We start from the raw sequence: 21523 nt of genomic DNA on the forward strand, positions 1-21523 counted from the left end.
AAAGCAATGTTGTGGTTCTCTCCTACTCAAGCAGATAAGCGCCTGCAGCTGAGTTGGGGCCCTTTTGTTCCATGCGTAGGTAGTTCTGGATTGAACCGCTCCAACCACTCTCTTTCCCTTAGTCCCCCTAGTGGCCAAAGCGAGCGTCTGAAAGAAGTCAGAGGCAATGCGGGAGGAGGACGAGTGAAATGCAATCTGAATCAGAGACACTTTGTGGGTTGAGATTCTTAAAATCAAGATGAGAAATAACAGAAATCATTGCGCAAATCTGACTGTCTACCCTGACAAAAACCTGTATTTAAAACCACAGTGAATGCACCCAGAGTTTGGTCCCCAGAGACTCAAGATGGTGCCTGGACCAGCATTAGCATCACCTGGGAATCTGTAAAAAATACAAATTACAGGCCCTACCCAGGAACAATGAAAACAGAAACTTTGGGGGTGGGGCCGAGGCATTAGTGTTTAACAAGCCCTCCTGTATTTCTGATGTTTGATAAAGTTTATGAAGCACAGCTTTAGCTAACTGCTTCCCTTTCCTGGATGCACATCAGAAATACTAGGGAAAACTGAAAAAGAAAGGAAGAAGGGAGGGAGCAGACCAGGAAAAAGAGTGCCCTGTCTCAGACCAATTAAATCAGAGGATCTAAAACTGGAGCACAATTTTTGTTGTTGTTGTTGTTGTTTAATGCTACCTCACATGATTCCAGGACAGCCCTGGCTTTTTCCAACTCAAAAGAGCCAGCTGTTAAATTTTCAGGAATTTTGTAAGCTGGTTGTTAAACTGTTAGTGGCTTGAAATCCGTCATGGTGGGAACATAGCACAGAAATTGGCAAATGCTACAAATCAGATCTTCCCACACCCTACCCTCCTGAAAGGCAACTGCTAAACATGTGTCAGTTCACCGCTGGCCAGAGTTGAGAAATACTGGACTCAAGTAAGAACGCCAAATACGTAATTGATTCAGACAATCTGAGTAATTCTTCTCAACTTCTCCATTACCCTCAATTCCTGGGGATTCTTAGGAATATTACCCAAGCAATTCAGTGGCCATATACTTAAGGAAGGTGAATATCAGCCCCTGTCTGAGGGTGTAGCCACGATGGGTCCAAGTCAACAGCCATGATCTTTTTCTTTCTCTTCCAGGCACCAGCACAGGAAGCAATTCTGGAATGAGAGGCTGGGTAAATCTGCTGGGGGACTTCTGAGTTAATCTTCTCGTCAATGAGGAGATAAACATGGGAAGAAATAGCCCTACTGTGTACCTCTGGGCATCATAATGAAGCTTTGGCTCTTAGTATTCCAGCAGCCACCTTCTTTCTGTAATGAAGCTGACCTGTAGAATGAGGAAAGCAGAGACAAAAGATGGAGAGAACCCAAGACCCTCATGATAGTGTTAACTTCCCACTCTCTCACACGTAGAACTGCTCTGTATTGGAACGTATGTGAAATGATGGCTTTCCCTGATTGTGGAAGACAGCCAATTCAGGATTCTTTGTGACCTGCTGCCAAAAGTATCTTAAATGACACAGACGATTTCAGGCAAGAATTTCAACGGCTTGTCTTCTTTAAACCCTTTTATTGGAACTTCTGAGTAGTAGGAGTAAAGTTTTTCAGGTTTTGTTTTTTTTTTTTTTTTTTTCTTTTTAATGTTGCCTCTTCCCTGCTGATCTCACTCACCCCTTCTTCTCACCTCTTAACCTCGTCTTGGCCCTTGGCATCTCAGGCTTTAGTATCTAAATCAGCCCCCTGGCTATCTTCCTTCCCGCCTCCTGGGCCTTTAATAATCCCTACACTATTCCATCCTGTTTATAGTGCTTGGCCAATCTAAAACAATACTTTCATCTTGTCATTTCACTGCCAAGAACCTAGAATGATGACCTACTTCCTGCCACATAAAGGCTAGGGTTTTCAAGGCCCATCAAAAATACAACCCCACTCTATTTGTTCAATATTGCTTCTCACAAATTCTTAATTGATCGCTTTCTGTAGTATCTTCCAAACGTACTACTTTCCTTACAAATTTAACCCCACCCCAAATGCCGCCTTCTTTCATGAGTGTTTGTCAACTGCTACGCATCCTTCAATGTCCCTGTGATGGTTAATTTTGTGTCAGTTTGACCTGCTTAAAGGACACCCAGATAGCTGGTAAAACATTATCTGTGGGTGTGTCTGTAAGGATGTTATGGGAAGAGATTAGCATGTGATTCAGTAGAAGGAGTGACCAGTGTAAGGAAACATTATTCAATCCTTGATGGCCCAAACAGAACAAAAAGGTGGAGGAAGAACAAATTCCCTGTCACTCTTCTTTAGCTCAGACATCCATTTCTCCTACATTGGGACATCAGAGCTCCTAGTTCTCCAGCCTTGGAATCTGAGACTTATTACCACTACCCCACAGTACTCCACCCCACCCAAGGCCTTCAGCCCCAGAATGATTTACACCTCCACTCTCCTGGGTCTCCAGTTCACATATGGCAGATCATGAGGCTTCTTGGCTTCCATAACCTCTGGAGCTAATTCCTATAATAAATCTCCTCATATGTATACCTATATCTATATGTGTATCCTATTGCTTTGGTTTCTCTAGAGAACCCTGACTAATATCCTCCAAATTAAATTTTACCCCTTCCTCTCAGCAAGGTCAAATAACTCTCTTCATTTTGTGATTCCAGTCATTACAACCAGTAACATATTTGGTACTTATGCCATGGACATAGCATTGTTTAAATATTGGGGAGTGAAGTAACAATTTAATTCTTCATTTTGGTAAAAATTTTAAGTTATTTTTTTACATTCCCATAGGACAAAAAACCTGTGACTTAAGTTTCAAAATGGCACAGCTGATTACATAAATTTTGAAAACTCTATACTTTCTGAGAGTTAACTCATGACTCACCCCACCCTACTTGGGAAATCTCTCTCTCGGCCACACAACTGTGACTTAAGTTTCAAAGTGGCACAGCTGGTTACATATATTTTGAAAACTCTATACTTTCTGAGTTAACAACTCAAAGTGAACTGTGAGTTAACAACTCACAACTCACCACCCTCTCCCCATTTGGGAAATCTCTTTCTCTCGGTCACACTGATACTCTTAACAATCCTATGCTGGTTTAATGATACTGAGTTTTGCCTCCACTAAAAAGCACACATAAACTATGTCAGAGTTATTTACATGGCCTTGTAAACTCAAAAATGTTTCTGGGATGCATGCTGCTCTCTCTGAACCTCTCTCTTTCACATATACAGAGACTAGTTCGTACTCACTGTCCATCACATAGTACATATCCAATGAATGACTTTTGATTAATTGATGGTCTTTTGGTGATACCAAACTTACCTCTTAAATATTTTTTTTAAAGGAAGTATAATTGACATACAATATTATATAAGTTTCAGGTGTACAGCATAGTGATTTGACCTTTGTAGACACTGCAAAATGATCACCTCAGTAAGTCTAGTTACCATCCATTACCCTCCAAAGTTAATACGATACCCTTGACTATATTCCTGATGCAGCATATTACATCCCCAAGACTTATTCCGTAATTGTACGTTCGTACTGCTTGATCCCCTTTAACCGTCTTGCCCCCTGCCCCTCCTCCCCTGTGGCCACTACCAATCTGTTTTCTGCATCTAAGAATCTGGTTTCTGTTTTGTTCGTTCGTTTTTTTAGATTCTATATAAGTGACACCACATGGTATCTATCTTTCTCAATCTGACTTACTTCACTCAGCTTCTAAATATTTCTTGAGTCTTTCTACTTCATTCCATTTCCAGGCACTGCTCTAGTTCAAGCTAACATCTCCTCCTCTTCCTGTATCTGCTTTTCCTCCCCTGCAAGCCATCTCTAGAGAGAGACCAAGGTAACATTTCAAATCAAGTCCAATCCTGATTGAAACACTTCTTCAATAGCTTCTCACTGCCCTAGGCTGAAGGCCAAGGTCAGCGCTGTGAGCTCCAGGATTTCAGGGCTGATTAAGGAAAGAGACAGGACCATGAGGTGGCAGCCAGACACAGAGAGCTTTATTTGGGTTGCACTTTGACAAGCTGCCTGAGAGGGGAAGTCCCTCATAGCTTGAAGCCTTGTAGACATAACAGAGGGTAGCCACTACCAGAAGGGGAGAAGGCTCAGGAACTCCTGGAGAGGGAAAGGGGATTAAGTATCTAGGCAATGTTGTTCAGCCTTAGAGTGGAGAGGGCAGCAGCTTGGATTTTCGGTTGTTGTTTTGTTTTGTTTGTTTTGGTTTCTTTTAGGCCCCAGGTTCATCCTATAAATGGCTAGCAGGCAGTGTTACGCAGCTTTGCAGGATACACAAAACAGGCAGGCTCTAACTGGTTAAAACTCAATTTCTTTGGGCTGTGTTTAAGACAACCAGATGCATAAAAACTTGACTTAAGCACCCACAGCTTTTAGAGCCAATGGTCCGTATCTGCGATGAAAAAGTAAACCATAGGGTCACGCTGCATGGGCCATCTTTGAACACTGTATACAAGTCATTAACCTGGCCCACAGGCTCTCTGGTCTCTCTCACACCCTTTCTATTCACAGGCTGTTTTCTCCAGCTTCCAAACTCCTCTCATGCTTTCAGTGTCTTCTAACCACACAGGTACTAAGTCCTCCTGAGCCCACTGCCCACTGCTCTTCCTCAAGAAGGCATTCCCTAACCCCACGATTAGATCAGATGCTCCGATTAAATACTGTGTCACAGTGCCGGTATCTCAGCCCTTGATTGTGAGTGGTCCCTTAATTTCCATTTCCCTGCTGCGATTAAAATCCCCTGTGGCCCTATATACAGCGCCTGGCCCAGTGAATTACACATAGTAGGCATACAAAAAATATTCACTGGATGAGGGGAAAAGAAATGCCTAAAGAACATACAGAATGAGTTATAAAAATAAATCGACAACCTGGATAACGTGTAAATGTGGAATCCGATTTCTATTTTTCTTTGTTACTAACTGGTGCATTCATTTAAAAAATATTTTTCAACCGAGGTTATTAAAAGCTCTTAAATACTGCCATTCAGGACTACTAGAAATTTTAAATCTTTACCAAGACTTACTGCTATGAAACCATTTATTTACAAATATGCCATCCCAGGGAGTCCATTACACTTTCAAACAGTATCATGTAAATAACTGAAAATTGAATAATACTGAAGAAATCTATGAAACTATGCAAAGTCGAATTACATGTCAGCTAAAGAATTTAGTAGCGCAGAATTTGGTCTGCAAAGACATATATAAGCACCAAGAATTTAGTAGAGCAGAATTTGGTCTGCGAAGATGTATATAAGCACCAAGAATTTAGTAGAGCAGAATTTGGTCTGCAAAGACATATACAAGCATATGAATATAAAAATATTCAGTATTCTGTTTATACTGTCAAGACAGCTGGCCTTGCCAGAAGTCTTTTGAGAGATGTGAATTAAGGGGGAAGAAAGTCTTTTGCAGGCTTAAAATGTAAGCTAAGACTAAGCTAATAAATTATTTTATCAACATTTCCCTTCCTACAATTTCTATCCTAAACTCATATTTCTGTACAAATGTAGTGACTGAATTGTAGGTCACTTTGGTTTAAAAGGACTCAATTTTGTATTTTGTAAGTGTTCATAAAACTCACCCATAATCATAAAAGAACATTAGTCACACTCTTACATAAATTACAATGCAATGTTTATACTATAATACTTTAAAGGACATAGTGCTGTATATTTTAAATCACTTTTGATAGCGGCCTACATTTCTACTCACAAGCTATTAACCATGTGGTACAGTTAAAGATGTGAGTTTTATGTAAAAAAGTGTATCAGTCAACTCAAATGAACTCTTGTTCTCAATGATGACATATTATCCTCTAATTAAATCAGCTAAGATAACTGTTTGCAAGGATCATTCTAAAATTAATTCCCAAATCAAGAGTTTAACAAGTGGCACGCCTAATAGCCCAGAGTTTAGAATGCCTTGATACCTGGAATTAATGCGATTCTTTTAGAAATCTAGTGACTTGGCAAATCATAAAAAAACAAAACACAAAATACATCTGAAGTTCAGCTAACTCAGACCTCTCACACTGTTCTTCGAAAGAATTTTAAAGACAGCTAACTACAGAGAGGGCAAAGAAATCAGAAATCTATGAAGCAGGCAGTTAAGTGGAAATTAAATAATTTATTTCAAACTAGGGTATTTAATGTGTGTGTAAAAGAGTAAGAGTTGCCAAACACTTTTTTTCTGTTTATGTTAATACGATATCTACATGCAAATTGGAAAAAAAAGGTAGCAATGGCAAATGTATTAAGTTAGTTGGGGGGCGGGGGGGGGAGGTGCAGAGGGAGGGAGGACAGGTTCCCTGAGAAACCCAGCAGAGAAAGGAAAGGACTGTTGTACAAAGACCAGGTGACATGAAGCATTACATATTCTGAAATTTGACAATAAAGAACTTAAAAAAGTCACTAGTACATCAGCAGAATACAAGAGAATATTCTTTCTTAATTTGATTTTGAAATAGATTTTTAGAGTATTGAGATTAATTCATATTAAAGAGATGGGAAAAAGTTTAAAGCTTTCTTTATTATCCACCTGCAGCCCAACTCTCCAAACACCTGCGACACAAAAAGGGACAAAATACTGAGAAAACGTTACTTCTTTCCTCATCAGTGGAGATAAGCTTCCCTCCTCCCGCTACCCTATGATACCTTCCTACAGCAAACTTTGTTGCACTAACCCAATATTCCGCTAGGTCCAGAATGATGAAAAATACCAACACACGTGCTTTAGTTTCCACCTTTTATGTAACTACATAGATACAATTAAAAAATCAGGGAAATGCGTACACACACATACAATTTAGTGATGGTAGCATGGCCAATTCCCGAGGACATAAAATTCAAATTCAAAGTGATTTTGAAAAATTGTTGATGTTGCAAGTAAACAGGAAACTATTCAGCATGAACTATAAGGCAATACACCTGGTGACTGGTAACACCAGGCTATATATACCTATTGGTGAGGAAAGAACTGATTTTGCACACATTCGATCAACAAATGCGGAATGGCAGTGGGCAGGATTAAGTCTATGACTCCAGTACCTGGAGACTGATGGCCTGGGTTGCAACTCTAGCCTCACCGCTTTCTAGCGGAGTCATTCTTGGGCAAGTTAATTATTTAAGTTTCTGTGTTGCTCAGTCCTTCCATCTATAAAATGGGGATAATGATGATATCTACAAAATTACCAAAAGGAGTCAATAAGGCAATGTTTAATGTTTTTAGGAGCAGGTAATATTTAAACAGGGGCTGGGCACATAGTAATTTCTACATGAGGGATTGTTAAATATGACTGCATTAGATAACTAATGGAAAAAGTAGACATGTAGGCCAATAAGTCACCACTAGTCAGCTCCGAGGGGTTATAATTAACGACTCCAAGAAGGCTCAAGACATAAGATAGTGGCCCAGTAAGCATAAAACAGCATTCCCTGAATTGCCTGGTCTTTGAAGCAGATGTTCTTTTCAGTTCTTGAGTTCTTTTAGGAGTTTAGAGCCATCAAGAGGAGTCGGGCTGGAACATTATGGACGCTCAAAGAAAGACTGGAATGTTTCATATCTACCTTTGATCAAAACAACACTCCTAACAAAGAACTTGACCCACTCACTGCTCAATCCCTTCCCAGAAGACAGAACAGGAGAAAATAAGCAAGCACACTGGGAAGACTTTGGGCTGGTTATGTGGAAATATTTCGATACCACAAGAATTACGAAGTATCAGAATGGATGCTTGAGAGGGGCTCGCGAATCTTCCCCTTTGGAGGTCTTTCAAACAGGACAGATAGTCTATCTGATCTGCCTGGGATGGCTTAAAATCAGCACTGAGTGAAGATTGATGGTGCAAACTGGCCCTTAAAGGCCTCCCACGCACTCTCTGAGAGTATAACTTTATATATTACCCATCACAGCCCCTCATCTATTGAGTTTGAAGAACACCCTTTTATCCTAGAATAGAAAAGGGCAACACTATTTCACAATTGTGAGTTCTGAGTAAAACTTTAATAATGTCATGATGAAGCATAATGTCCTTATTACTTCTCAGTTATTTTACCAGGCAAACTACCTGCAAATATCTTTCAATTAGAAACAGCCCTCATGAATCTAAATTATGAACAGCAGTTCCTTTAAATTCATGTTCCCTGGCAGACTAATGGCATATGCCATTTCTCAGGCAAACCCTTAAAAGTCCAAGCAAGGCAAAGGATGAAAAGGGAGTTAAAAGAAAGGATAACCACCATACACTAGATAATGAAATGTAAATAGTATCAGAACTAGGGAAGAGCCAAAGAGTGTTTTTCTTTAATAATGGGACATATTTCCTCCATGGTTATTCCAACAACATGTAGCATTGAGTAATTCATGTTGAATATATATGTGAATATATATACACACACATACATACATATACACACACACACACAATTATCTTTTAATTCATGTGTTTTCCTATCACATGTGCCTCTGACCCCACAGTGACCTCTATCTTGACCATTTCTACCAGCATCAAAGCACATCAGGGTTAGGGCAAAGTCAACAGTACCCTTTAGTCCTAGAAAGTGAGTTTAACAAAAGTGCACGTTTCAGAATTTAATAGCTAATTAGTGAGCACTGTAATTGTCAGGAGGTGGAGGGGGAAGAAAAAAACAAAAAGCCCTGTAGTTAAAAAAATCTCCTGAAGGACTTATTTTAACCACTGGAAATGTTCTCAGGAAAGTAAATGGGGAGTACAGAAACTATTTACACTGAAAACCTTCACTTTGATATTAAGGAGCTTTGCGTCATGCCAAGGATGAAGTGCAGTCCCCTGAAAGTCCCATAATCCACTAAAGAATACCGAAACAATTTAAAAATACTGAACTATTTTCTTCTCTGAGATATCATATCTGAAATCATGCTGGGAAATATCTGTGTGTTTAAAAGATACACTTTGAAAAAGCCCAGATTAGAGGAGAAAAAGTTCCTCGAAGAAGTGAGCCACGCTATAAAACCTTTTAAAAGTTGAATTCCCTGAGATTTGGGGAGGAGAAAAAAGCAAAGCTGATCCTTATCAATTAATTAAAAAGAATGAAATAACAGTAGACAAAGGGGAAGGAGAGTTAAGAAACTTAAGGAGCTGTGGGGGCAGTCGCTCTCCATTCACTGATTAACAAATTAAGGAGTTCTGGAAAAGGGAGAAGAAGTGACAGGGATAGAAGAGTGGACTTATAATTCACCACAGGTTCCGCCTCCGACTCACCAGAGGCTGGCTACGGTCTGGCTCAGAATTGAAAAAGGCTCCCGGTACATAATGCTCGGCGCTGTTGGCGTGTGTATGGGCTATCTCCACACACCCCCCATGCTTCAATTTATATAAATGTGTTCATTTCGGTAAAAGTACAAACCTTCCCTTGCAGGGTGTGCAGATCAACCGTAATAAAATACCAATTCCATTACGTATAGAAACGGGGATGTTTTAAGATCTCTGCAAAGAGCTTTGCCCTCATCGACCAGCTCTTTGGCAACATGCAGGGACGCTGGTGGAGATTTGGCGTTTTGATTTGACCATCCGAGGTCACTGAGGACTTCAACCGCCGGGTGTGAGCGGCCCGCGCCCTCACAGCATCTCCCGGCCTCTCTCAGCCTCCCTCAGCTGTGCTGCCTCGCAGCCACAGGATTATCTCTCCCCGACACGTTTCATTCACAGAGCCCCGGAGAAGCTCCGAGTCGGTTGGAGCTAAGAGCCGGAAAACACGCACTCGGGCTGCTGCACAAGTTGTTGGGAGACCGAGTGCTCCGCACACGCCGGCGCCGAGATAGGGGGTGGGGGCTCCCGGTGCAGGAATGCTAGTGGCCCGGCCGGCGGGCCACCCAGGGCCCGCGGACCCTGGGACAAACCCACCGGCGAGCCACCCGCCTAAGTTGGCGCGGCTTCTGAGAACAGGCGGGCGGCCGAGACCGCGCTCGCGTCCGGCCGCCGCGCCGGGGGTGTCCCCCGAACCACTAGTGACCAACCGCAATCTGGAAAGCACTGAGGACCCGTAACGCAAAAGCCCGCCCCAAGCCCGAAACCGGCAGCCCGAGAACTCCCCAAACCGGCCCGGAACTGCCGACGTGCGGAGGCCGGGTCCCCCAGTGGGGTCCCTCCGCCTCGCCCGCCCCCCGGCCCCGGGCGCCGTGCGCTCTGCCTCCCGGAAGGATCCGGTGAGCGGAGCGAGCGGCGAGGGGAGCCCTCCGCGACTCTCCACCGCCCCCGCCGGCGCGAGGGCGGGAGTGGGGAAGGCGCCACTCAGACTGTGGCGCTGGGCAAACTGCGGCCGCAGTTCTTCCAAGTTTGCCTGAGCGAGAGGCGCGGGGTGGGCGCCCCGCTCGGCGACCTGCCCTCGCGCCGCGGCCGCCCCCGGGCGTCCCGGGCTCCCAGGCCCGCTCGGCCGGAGCCCGCCGCGAAGGGGGCGCACGGGCGCCGGAGCGGAGGGAGAGCGGGCGGGAGGGAAAGAGGGCGCTCCCGCGTGTGCACACAATGAGGCAGCCGAGACGCACACCTTCCCCGCGGGAACAGCCGCCGGAGCATCCGCCGCCCGGCGCGGAGGCAGGGCGTCCGGGAGAGCCCTGCCGGAAAGTGAACACCAACAACTCAGCAACAGGGGGAAGGAGGAGGGCGCCGGGCGGCCCGGGGGGACGTGCGGTCGCCGAAGGCTGCAGCCTGCCGGGCCGCGCGCCCGCGCTTACCTGCGATCTCCTGGTAGGGGATGTCCGCCAGGCTGAATCCCTTGGCACCGTACGCCTGGCGGACCTCGCCGCAGCTCCGAGCCTTCACCTCCGCCCTGGCCGGGAGGGACAGCAGCAGCCCGGAGAGGGGAAGAATCACAGCCCCGATCCAGGAAGGCATGGTGCGACGTGCAAATCCAGCTCGGTAAACCCCAGGGCCCGTGCGCTCTTCACCTTGCCCCTCGAGCCGAAAGCCCGCCAGAGCCAGCGGCGCGCTCCTCGCCGCTGCCCAGCGTCACCCCCTTCCGCCGGCCGAGGGGACGAGCCGCGCAGCCCTCTGGACTGCGCTCAGCAAACTTTTATAAGCCAGATGGAGGATGGCAAGCCAACCAGGGCTGGCTGGGAAAACAGCCGCTTTGCTCCTCTAGCCCCCCAGATCGAAAACGGTGCAGTCAAAACGAGAGAGAGAGAAGGCAGAGGAATGTTTAAAAAACCACCATGGGGGTTCAGAGCTGCGATCCGACTTCAGAGCCGCAGAATCCTAGAGCGCTGCGAGCTCGGCTCGCCCGAGGGTGCAGCGAAGGTGGGAACGCGCGCCGGCTCTCCCGGGGAGGGAGGAGGCGGACAGGCGAGCGCGAGTGTGTGTGTGCGCGCGTGTGTGCCGGGCCGAGCGCGGGGTTCTTGGGGACGCGTGTGCGTGGAGGTATGTGTTGGGGATATACTGGATCCAGGGGAAACCTCAGCTTCACACAGGCTGAGGGAGCCTGTGAGAGTCCTCCTGAAATAGGAAGAGAGAAATCCCGGAGACAGACACTGGAAGCTAGAGGGAAGGAGAAAGGAGGGGAGAGGGAGAAACGTGCTACACGGAGCACAGCCGAAATTCAGAGGCAGAGTCGGAGGCAAAACCTGGACTGGATCTCTTGCTACTCCGTAGAAGGAAAAGGGAAAAGGAAGCGGTTCTATTTTCTCACTCCCTTCACATCCTTGATACTGATCTCAAACGCTTCCTGTAATGACCGAAGTAAGTGATCTAGAAAGATAAAGTATTTTAAGTCATTGGCATATTTGTTATTAAGCCATGCTTTTGTGGAGTTAAAGGACAACGCAATTCCAGTCGTTGCTCTAAATATGAGCAACAATTTATGACCTACTGAAACACAAAGCCCGCGTAGAAATAAACATATAGAGGAACCCCTGAGCTTCAGAGCACAACCGTCGCTGTAATTAATTGCCTCATTTCTGTTTGGCTTTGTGTTTATTTTCTAAAGACGGTTTGTGCACACCGAGACCAGTTTTTTTTTTTTAATTGTTTTGGTTTGGGACTCAAAATTTCACCCTTTTTAATTTCAAATATTACACAATCTTGGATCAGAAATCATTATGCTTATATCTCTAGTGTGTGAAGGAACAGGAAAGCCAAGAAGAAGAAACACAGCAGGGAAGCAATGGGAAACCGAGAGGGTAGGAGTCCGTGGGCTGCACAATAGGAAGGTACTGGGGAGGGAAGTGACTTCTTCCTTCTCCCCAATCTCATATACTGGGCTTAACATTTTCTTCCAAGTTGACATAATTCTGAACTGGGGAATCAATTAACTTTCTTCCCGTCTTACACTCAAGTTTTGTGAAACGGGATAAAAATGAAAATTCAGGGTAGGTTAATTTCTTATTGACTCTTTTATGTTAATTCACTCTGCTAACCAAAAGCTGGTATGGAGCCCCAAAACTCCTGCAACTACTAAGGTAATTAAAGCCAAGACAAAAGAAAAAAAAAAAAGATAATGCTTACACACTTGTGAAGCCAAATGTAATTAGATCAGCACATTACTCAAAAATTACTATAGGCTAGTGTGTAATTGTATGGAGCGCACCTATAAAGCTACACATGAAGATGTTTTTCTGATGATGGCTGTTAATGACCAGAATGACTCATGAAATTTAAGTCCTTCTGTTTTCTATTTGTTATCATCACAACACATTAGGTACATCTTCCTCTCTTTGATTAATTCCTCATTTCTTCACCAAAAAGCTCTCAAGTTCCAACCTCATTTATGCCATGGAAATGCTTAAAAATGTAAAGCCGACTTGTTTACAAATTGACTTTCTCGTCTTCAAAACCCCATATCTAAACATTTCTTTCTGAAAGCAATGGTCACATACGTGTTTTTCTCCTAAAATTTTGGTGCAATTTTTGTCTTCATGATGTCGTGCTAACTCGCTGACCCTTAGGTCACTGAACTCATTTTCCTCAACTTGTAAAATCGAGATGAGAACAAAATATACTCTAGTGTCTTTGTGGACAAAGGATAAGACGATATGAATAGAAATTTCTGTAACCAAGTCATTATTTCTGTGATATTTGACATGATTTCATTCAAACTTCACTTTCTATCGTAGCCAGGTGATAGGTATCGTCCGCTCCTGAGGAAGAGGTAAATAGACAGTTACCTGTACCCTATCATCTCATTTTCATTTACCCTGACCCTAGCAGTAAATAGCAGATGATGCAATAAAAAGAATGTTTGAGGTGGAGGAAGGGTGGGTAAAAACACAGTATATGTGGTTTAAATTATTTAAAAATCAATGAATCATTAAGTATTCAATGAGCATTCAATGCAACTACACAAAACTAGGTTATTGTACATAAGGAATTATAACTTAATCAAGCATAAATAAATCACTTTAATCCCATCAGGAGGATGAAACAACGTAGAGTAGGTTTGTGAATGCCAGTCAGACCAAAGAATTAAATAACCTGCCTTACAGGTGTTCTCAACCCCTACATGGTCCACTTGTTGGGTAATGCAACACTTTTGACGTGGTGGAAGAGGCAAAGTCCAACTTTCCAGCTAAGGGCAACAGCACAGCCTAGATGAGGTATTGGAGTGAGTACTGAATGACGTGGAAGTTCATAGAAAAAGCCTAACTAGAAAGAAAAGAGCTCGTATTAGGGAGAAGCTGGCATTTGGTCTAGACCGAAAAAAAAAGGTTAGCTGAAGGACTTAAGCTCTCGCAGTAGAGTTTACATTGTATATAATAAGAAAAAAGGGCATTGAAGAACATCAATCCAGAGGAAGCAAGCACATAGAAGCAAAAGAAAGGTAAGAAAGAGAAACACATAGAGCTCTGCCATAAAGGTAAAGCTTGCAAGTGGTTGAGACCAGAATAGGAAGGAGGGTAGCAGATAGAAAGAAGGTGAAGGTAAATTTTCCCAGAAGGATAAGCATGATTTGGTCTTTGGTTCAACACACGCACGTGTGCGTGCGTGCGCGCGCACACACACACACACACACACACAAAATAAGGAAGACATTTTAAAATTGTGAGTCTCATTGAGAAAATATGGTATATTTATTAGGACAATAATATTCTTGTTTATGGAGTGTTTTCACACCCCAGCTGTTTTTCACAACCCCTTTGGGGCATAAGATGAATGGAACCTCAGAGACTTTGAGTTGTAGGGTAAAAGGACTAAGTCTCAAGAAGAAGCCATAGTTAGTAGGCAAACAGAGCAGCCCATGGCCTACTCCACAGTCAAGGGCTCTTCCTTCTTCCCCTAAGTCTGATTGCATCTGGGGGCATTGTGCTAGCACCAAGAGATGAATCACAATTGGCCTAAGCCAGCCATGGCAATCCTTTCCCTTTTCTATTAAATACTTCAGAGATTGGCATAAGACCAATTTCTGGTGAATGAGATGTAAGGAAATTTCTGGGAAACATTATTTTCCCTGATTAAAGGCAAGAACTATAGGAGCAGAAAGGTCTTTTTATCTTAGCCTCCTGCCTTCTTAGAGCTAATTGACCATCTTGTGACTAGGAGACAAGACACTGCTAACAGGCAAAGAACAGAGGATGGAAAGAACCTAGATTTTTTTTTTTTAATTTCCTATTTGTTTCACCAAACCAGCCCTGGGACTGCCAACCTCTGAACTTCTTGTTAAATATTTCATAAATATCTTTGTAGTGCCACTACAAATGCCACTATCGGTTGGTTATTCTATTTACAAATAAAAGCAATATAAATGTATAGAGAAAACTAAGGGAAGAATAAGGGAAGTGAAGGCAAGAGACAGGGGTTAGTTGCAAATGTAAGAAAAGAACAAAATTAGGTAGCACCATGGCGTCCATGTTAGGAGATTTTCAGTCCTGAAGCAAATCGTGGTAGACATCAAGGACAAGGAAGGCAGAGAAAATGGTACTTGGATAATGATAAAGAGCCTTACTGGAAACTTCAACAGAAACATTTTAATAAAACAATGGGGTGGATGCCAGACCACATGGAATTGTATATGAAGTGGATGGAGAGAATATGGAAACATCAAGGTATAACTAATTTCAATGTGGTAGCTCCATGTGGAAGAGGGGGGCAGGGTCATCAGGGAATGCTTTCCAGAAGAAGCTTCTAAGACTGCAAGGAAGAAAGAGACTAGACATGGTAAGAGATTGAAATTCAGTATGATATGATTTGTAGGATAATTTTAAACATTTCTCTGTTTTATTTGCATTTTGTAAGTTTTCTACAGTAAATGTAAGTTCTTTATGATGAAAAAGACATTATCTTGCAATAAATATGTCACACTTTCAACAAATGCAAATAACACTGTGGTCATGTTTTATACAGTAAAGGGGTCTTACCATTACCTCATCTATGGAAAACAAATAGATGTTAATACTTTTCTCAGTAAGATAACAACCTCATGGTATGAAAGTTCTTGTTAATTTTTGAAAGCCTTGAATTTCAATAAAAAGACACGGAGTTCCTGGGTGACTCAGTTGGTTAAGCATCCAACTTCGGCTCAGGTCATGGTCTCACGGTTCGAGGGTCGAGCCCCGCATTGGGCTCTGTGCTGACAGCTCAGAGCCTGGAGCCTGTTTCAAATACTGTGTCTCCCTCTCTCTTTCTGCCCCTCCCCCGCTTGTGTGTGTGCGCGCGCGCTCTCTCTCTCTCTCTCTCTCTCTCTCTCTCAAGAATAAACATTTAAATAAATAAGATAAAAATTTTTAAAAAGACACAGTTGCAGAATTTACTATTCTTTTGCTCATTTATACCAATGCATGAATGAGAAACAGCATGAATTTTAGGGTTTTTTTTTTCTTTTGTGCATTTAGATCAAGCAGGACCAATAATTTCAAATGAAATCCCATGAAAACAAGAGAATGGTTTTCAAGTGTCTATTCCACATCTTTGCTTGGCACAAATCAAAATCACTTAGTTAACCTGCCTCTTGAAAAACAGAGCCTATAATGAAAAAGCTGTCAGAAATTTAACAGTAGCTTGCCTGGTGCCTGGATAATGGGAAGGTTGCTGAGTTAACAGGGAAAGAAAAGGTAGACTTGGGTGAATAATGACCAAAAATGGTGGTGAAAATGATGTGGGGTTTTTTGTTTTGTTTTTTTTGCCAAGGTTTGTACCCAACCAAATTGTAATAGTGCATTTAACATTTATTGAGTGTTAAGAGTACACCCAGTATTAATATAAACCAATTAAAATTATATCTTTAGGGCAGATGAGGACCAGCTGGGTTGCTAATGATCTCCTGGGGAAAGCCAAACACTGAGGGACAACAGATTCTTCTTGTCTTACAATATTCTTCAAATGTGGCCAGAGCTGTTTGGGTTCAGTGGACAGAATTGTGTGATCTGCTTAATCAGAGTTTTGCCTAGTGGTGATGTCAGAGTTTAGGCAAGAGAAATGAAAGAGCTCTAATTATTCAATTATATGTATTTCTCATATATGCTGGAAGAATAGACAATGAAAGTATTTCATACATTCTTAGGCATTACTCATATTTACTTGAAATATTACTGACAATCCTCAAGCAGGTATAAATAGGAAATATGTTAAGACATTACAATGATTTAAAACGCTATTTTCAATTTTTTATATTTATTAATGATCCAGGAACTCAGTCTCTATTGATTCTAAGTGAGATTCATGCCTAGTAATACATCTTAGGTCATAAAGTACATTTAATGTCAAGTAACAAAATATTTACTTTCAAAATTGGTGTTAAGACCACTTTCTGCCTTGGAACAATCTTGGCAAATGTAATACTGGCTAAGCACCATTTTATGCCATCATTAGAAAAGCTTATTGTACATAAGGAAGAGAGTTTCATTTTGACTTTATGGCCCACAATATTAATAGATGCCTTCAATAATGTCATTATTTAAAGCTCACGTGTTTTTGAAGTATTTCCAAATGAGATATGTAAATGTGAGAGTGACACAAATGAAAATCCTATAGCAGATTAATAAACTTGCATTTTTGTAGTTCATAAAAGAGGATCATTTAACCTTGTCTTACTTGTTATAAATTCAGATATTAATGTTATGAGAGATGATTCTGGAGCTAAGCAGTAATTTGACATACCTAGATTATTGGAACCATACATCTTGGCAGTCGCTTCTCCAGTTCTTTGCTTTTGTGAAAGATGAATGGAGCTGTGCACACTCTTCAGATCATCTGGCACCATAAGCAATGACCTTCTTTTTTTTTAATTTTAATTCCACTTAGTTAACACAGTGTAATATTAGTTTCAGGTGTACAATATAGCGATTCAACACTTCCATACGTCACCCGGTGCTCATCACAAGGGCCCTCCTTAATCCTCAGCACTTATTTGACCCATCCCCCCCCCCACCTCCTCTCTGGTAACCATCTGTAACAAAGACCTTAAGGCAAGTGGAAGAGAACCAGGATTTTTCCACAGGGAAGAGCTTCACATGTTGCTGATTTTCATCAGTGGAATACCTTAATTCTCTTTACTATAATTTCTCAGATTCTAAAAACTCTGGGTTAATTATTATTAATTATCCCAATGTTAAAGAAACAGTATAACAGACTTGGCTTTGGGAAAAAAACGAATATTTATGAAACCACGAAATAGTGCTGTTGTTAGCTATTTTATTACATACAGGTATCTGCTTTTTTAAACTATCTCTGTAGAATTTCAGTCCTTCTAAGGACACTACTCTGAAGGAACAGTAAGATAATTTTCTGGTTAAGCTTTCCTTTTTTAACCTAATGTCTCCACAAAAGAGGAGCAAAACAAAACAAAACAAAAGTTACTTAGAAAAATAAGCTACCAAATTGTTTAATTGGTTAGAATCAGAAGAAATCCAGGACCATACTTCGATGTGAAATTACTTTTAACAATGGTAGGTGATCTGAATATTCTAAAATTCAATAATCAACATATTCAAAGCTTTTAATTTGAGGAGTTATCTAATAACAATGATTAAATTTATTTAATTTTATTATAGGTTAGGATAGATACTGGCAAGAAAACAAAAAGGAAATGGAAATTTTAAGTGGATTCTGCCTCATCCACTGGTGCATGTAAGTCAACAAAACTTCTTTGTTGAGGGTTACACCTTAAAGCAGTATTGGTTTTTTTCAGTGGAAAGCTGATGGACAGGGTAGAAGAAATGTTCTTGAGGTCAGGCCGACAAGATACCTTTATTCAGTGGCTACAGTCTCAAAATATCCCAGTTAAAAACTATCCAAAAACTATTGGTCTTAAGAAAGAGAAGGTAGGAGAAAGCAGCCAGGTTGTACTAAATTATAACTCTACAAAGAAAAACTCAAACTCCTAATGGAACCAAGTAAATAGTCCTAATGGGACCAGGTAAATAGTAACATACCAATAACATACCATGAATTTTAAAATTCACTGATAAATTTTACTTTCCCCTTTGACAAAGATTATGATCATGTTATGAACAAGACAGACTGACTCCAAAAAACAAAAAATACTGATTCTATGAAATAGTGAATATCATCTCTTAGGCAAGTTACAAGGATAATGTTTTCAATAATAACTCATACTTCTATAGCTTTTCAAATTCTACCATTCACCTTCATGGTTAGAATGAATATACATGGACACAGAGGTCCAAAGAAAATTTTCTTCCTCCACTTAGCCATTACTATGAATAATAACTAGAATTTAGCAATAAAATGTGCTTCATACTAAGCCTGGAAAACAACTTCTCAATGTGACCAGACAAATCCTGTAACATATTAACTATCAATGCTAATATTTTCATTGAGTTTTATGCATAAGTGGGTTTTTTTGTTTCTTCTCCTACAAGTACTCACAAATGTGCCCTCACCTCCCATAGAGAGCAAAGTTTCCTAAGCGGTCTATGACAACACTACACCCAAAGTGTGTCACATTTTAAAAGATCAGTAAACAGGGGCGCCTGGGTGGTGCAGTCGGTTAAGCGTCCGACTTCAGCCAGGTCACAATCTCGCACTCCGTGAGTTCGAGCCCCGCGTCGGGCTCTGGGCTGATGGCTCAGAGCCTGGAGCCTGTTTCTGATTCTGTGTCTCCCTCTCTCTCTGCCCCTCCCCCGTTCATGCTCTGTCTCTCTCTGTCCCAAAAATAAATTAAAAAAAAAAACGTTGAAAAAAATTTTTAAAAAAAAAATAAAAATTAAAAAAAATAAAAGATCAGTAAACACTAAGGAAAAGAATAAGAAATCTTTAGGTTTACAGCCTGCATAGCAAATACAAACTAGCAATAATTTTTAGACCTGTGGTTAAGAAAACAACATTGATCTTGATCTATGTCGTTTATTGGTAACTCAAAATCTAAACAAACTTAACTCCACTGAATTCCATAAAATATTTACGGCTAACATCCCCCATTCTTTATCAGCTACAAAAAAAAGTACAATAGATTTAATTTCATATAAAATATCGTCATTTTCTTTTTTACTTGAAGAATATGCTGCTGTTTGTCTTTAGAGTCTGAATTCACTTCTAAGGAATCATTTCTAACACTTGGCTCTATATTAACTTCACACATTTTATTACATTTCAGGGGGAAAGAATTAAATGTGATGGAGTAAACCTAGTGTCTTTTTTAAGTTACTTGGAGAAAAGAAAAAGTCTGAGCTTGGAAGTTGGAAGTTCCATCCGCTAACGATCTGTTTCCAGGGAGGTGTCCGAGGCAAGCAGAGAAGCAGTGGGCACTGTGCCTTCAGTTTTCTCCTGATGTTCATTTGCAATCATAGCCAATCAATGTCGAGGACATTACTAAGCAATCCGGTGCTGTTTGCTTTTAATTGGTAAACTATCTTCCAAAAATAACATCTTTGGGCTTCACAACACCCTAGTCATAGAGCCATTACGGAATGAATGTCTTTACTGTACAAGAGGACCTCTATGAATAATGAATAGGGCTCTATTTTTCCTGGGAAACAGACATGTACCGGCATGTTCGTGGTAATGAACAGTATTGTGAGTGTGCACAGCATAGGATGCTACCTCTGGTCTGACTTCTACCTTAATTTAAGTAGATAACTGATTTTAAAACCCCACGGAGGGTCAAACAACCTTATTTTAAACTTGGAGCACGCTGCCTGGTTTATATGTTGCTTTTACAACTTTAAAATGATGATTTAGTACAAAACTTGAGGAGATGGAGGATCATGTTACGGTCTCTAAGGGGCAAGGCTGGCTTACACAAATGTGAGAGGAAAAGAAAAGAACATTTGAACACGGCATTTAAGGAAGTAGAATTTCGTCTTTACTTTAAACTTCACAAAAACATAGTTGAATCATGAATCTCCTGAGCGCACATAAAAAGTAATTTTGTGCTGTGCAAAGTGTAACTAAATTTAGATATTTGTGCAAGAGATAGTTCACAAAATAACTAATGAAAAGTGAGATCTAAGATTTCAAAATGATAATGACCTTGGAATGTGGTTAAAACTATTGGGCTTTTCCTTTAGGAAGATCATGAAAGGGCTTAATGTATTTTGTAAATTACTTCCATAATGATTTCACTTACAAAGAATATAATTTGCTAGTCTATTTTCATAATGAATGAGAGCTTAATGAATCACACATACTTCACCATTCAACAGAAATATGGGGCATCACAGCCCTGAATTGAAATAGTCATTATAAGAAGCCTTTGGACTTTGGCAAGATTTTAAGTTTTTTTTTTTCTTTCTGTGTTTTGGGCTAAAGCGTGTTCCTGTTCAAGTTGCTTCAAAGGATGAGTTAACCATCATGAAAAATTATTGTTCATTGCAATTGGTAGCAACTCAAATGGAAAGTTTCATATTTGTGTAACGGTTATGAATTTTCACAGGACACAAACTCAGGTGTGAGGAATGGAACTTCCTTTGGTTTCCTATAATGGAACTTAATTTCGATCCTAAGTCTCTCTTCTACTCAGTAGCAGGAAATTTAACCTTGCCAAGTCAATGTACATGTAGTCACCTAAGAATTTTCTCAGACGTATCTCCCTCCCCAGGGAGGGTTCATTTGGTCCGTGTGGAGATGGTGAGACGTTTGGGCATTGGTGAAAACAAATCACCTGATTGTTGGTCATGGTTATTTTCTGGGACAGCATTATCTGAGATTAACAGATCTCCTTCCGGTCCCTGACTTCTCACCTAGAATCCTGCACCTCCACAAGTGTGTGTGAACTGCCAGTAGTGGTAGCTTTCTTTGCCTCAACTTACCTCTACCCTCTGTGGGCTGCCCTCCTGCACCTCCAGCAGTTATCTTAGTTCACATGGCATCCTTTCTGTATTGATTTCACTGCTCCCTTTCCATTGCAGTACAAGGACATTAGAGACAATACAGACTACAGTGTCTCCAGGTAGGAGAGTGCAAATGCACATCTCCACCCTCTGGAGACCCTGATCCTATCAAGGTTCAGCCCACACAGAGCACACAGGGAAACTACATTCTATTAGCTTCCAGCCTTCTGTCTTCTCCCTCACCCAGCATTTTTATTAGAATGGAGGGAGAAAATGACTCTTGCTTCA

General features: G+C 41.4%; 1 protein-coding gene across 2 annotated transcripts in view; it reads right to left on the reverse strand.

Moving 5' to 3' along the window:
* Positions 1–10913, reverse strand: part of GPC6 (glypican 6) — a 1123065-nt gene extending 1112152 nt beyond the window's left edge. For both annotated transcript variants that reach the window (XM_040487422.1, XM_040487423.1), the window contains exon 1: positions 10754–10913. In XM_040487422.1, the coding sequence (XP_040343356.1) occupies positions 10754–10913 (160 nt within the window). The remainder of the gene's footprint in view (positions 1–10753) is intronic.
* Positions 10914–21523: the final 10610 nt, after the last annotated feature.

The sequence above is a fragment of the Herpailurus yagouaroundi genome, unplaced genomic scaffold (assembly GCF_014898765.1).
Source record: "Herpailurus yagouaroundi ecotype Mexico unplaced genomic scaffold, PumYag 164, whole genome shotgun sequence".
NCBI classification, from domain to species: Eukaryota; Metazoa; Chordata; class Mammalia; order Carnivora; family Felidae; genus Herpailurus; species Herpailurus yagouaroundi.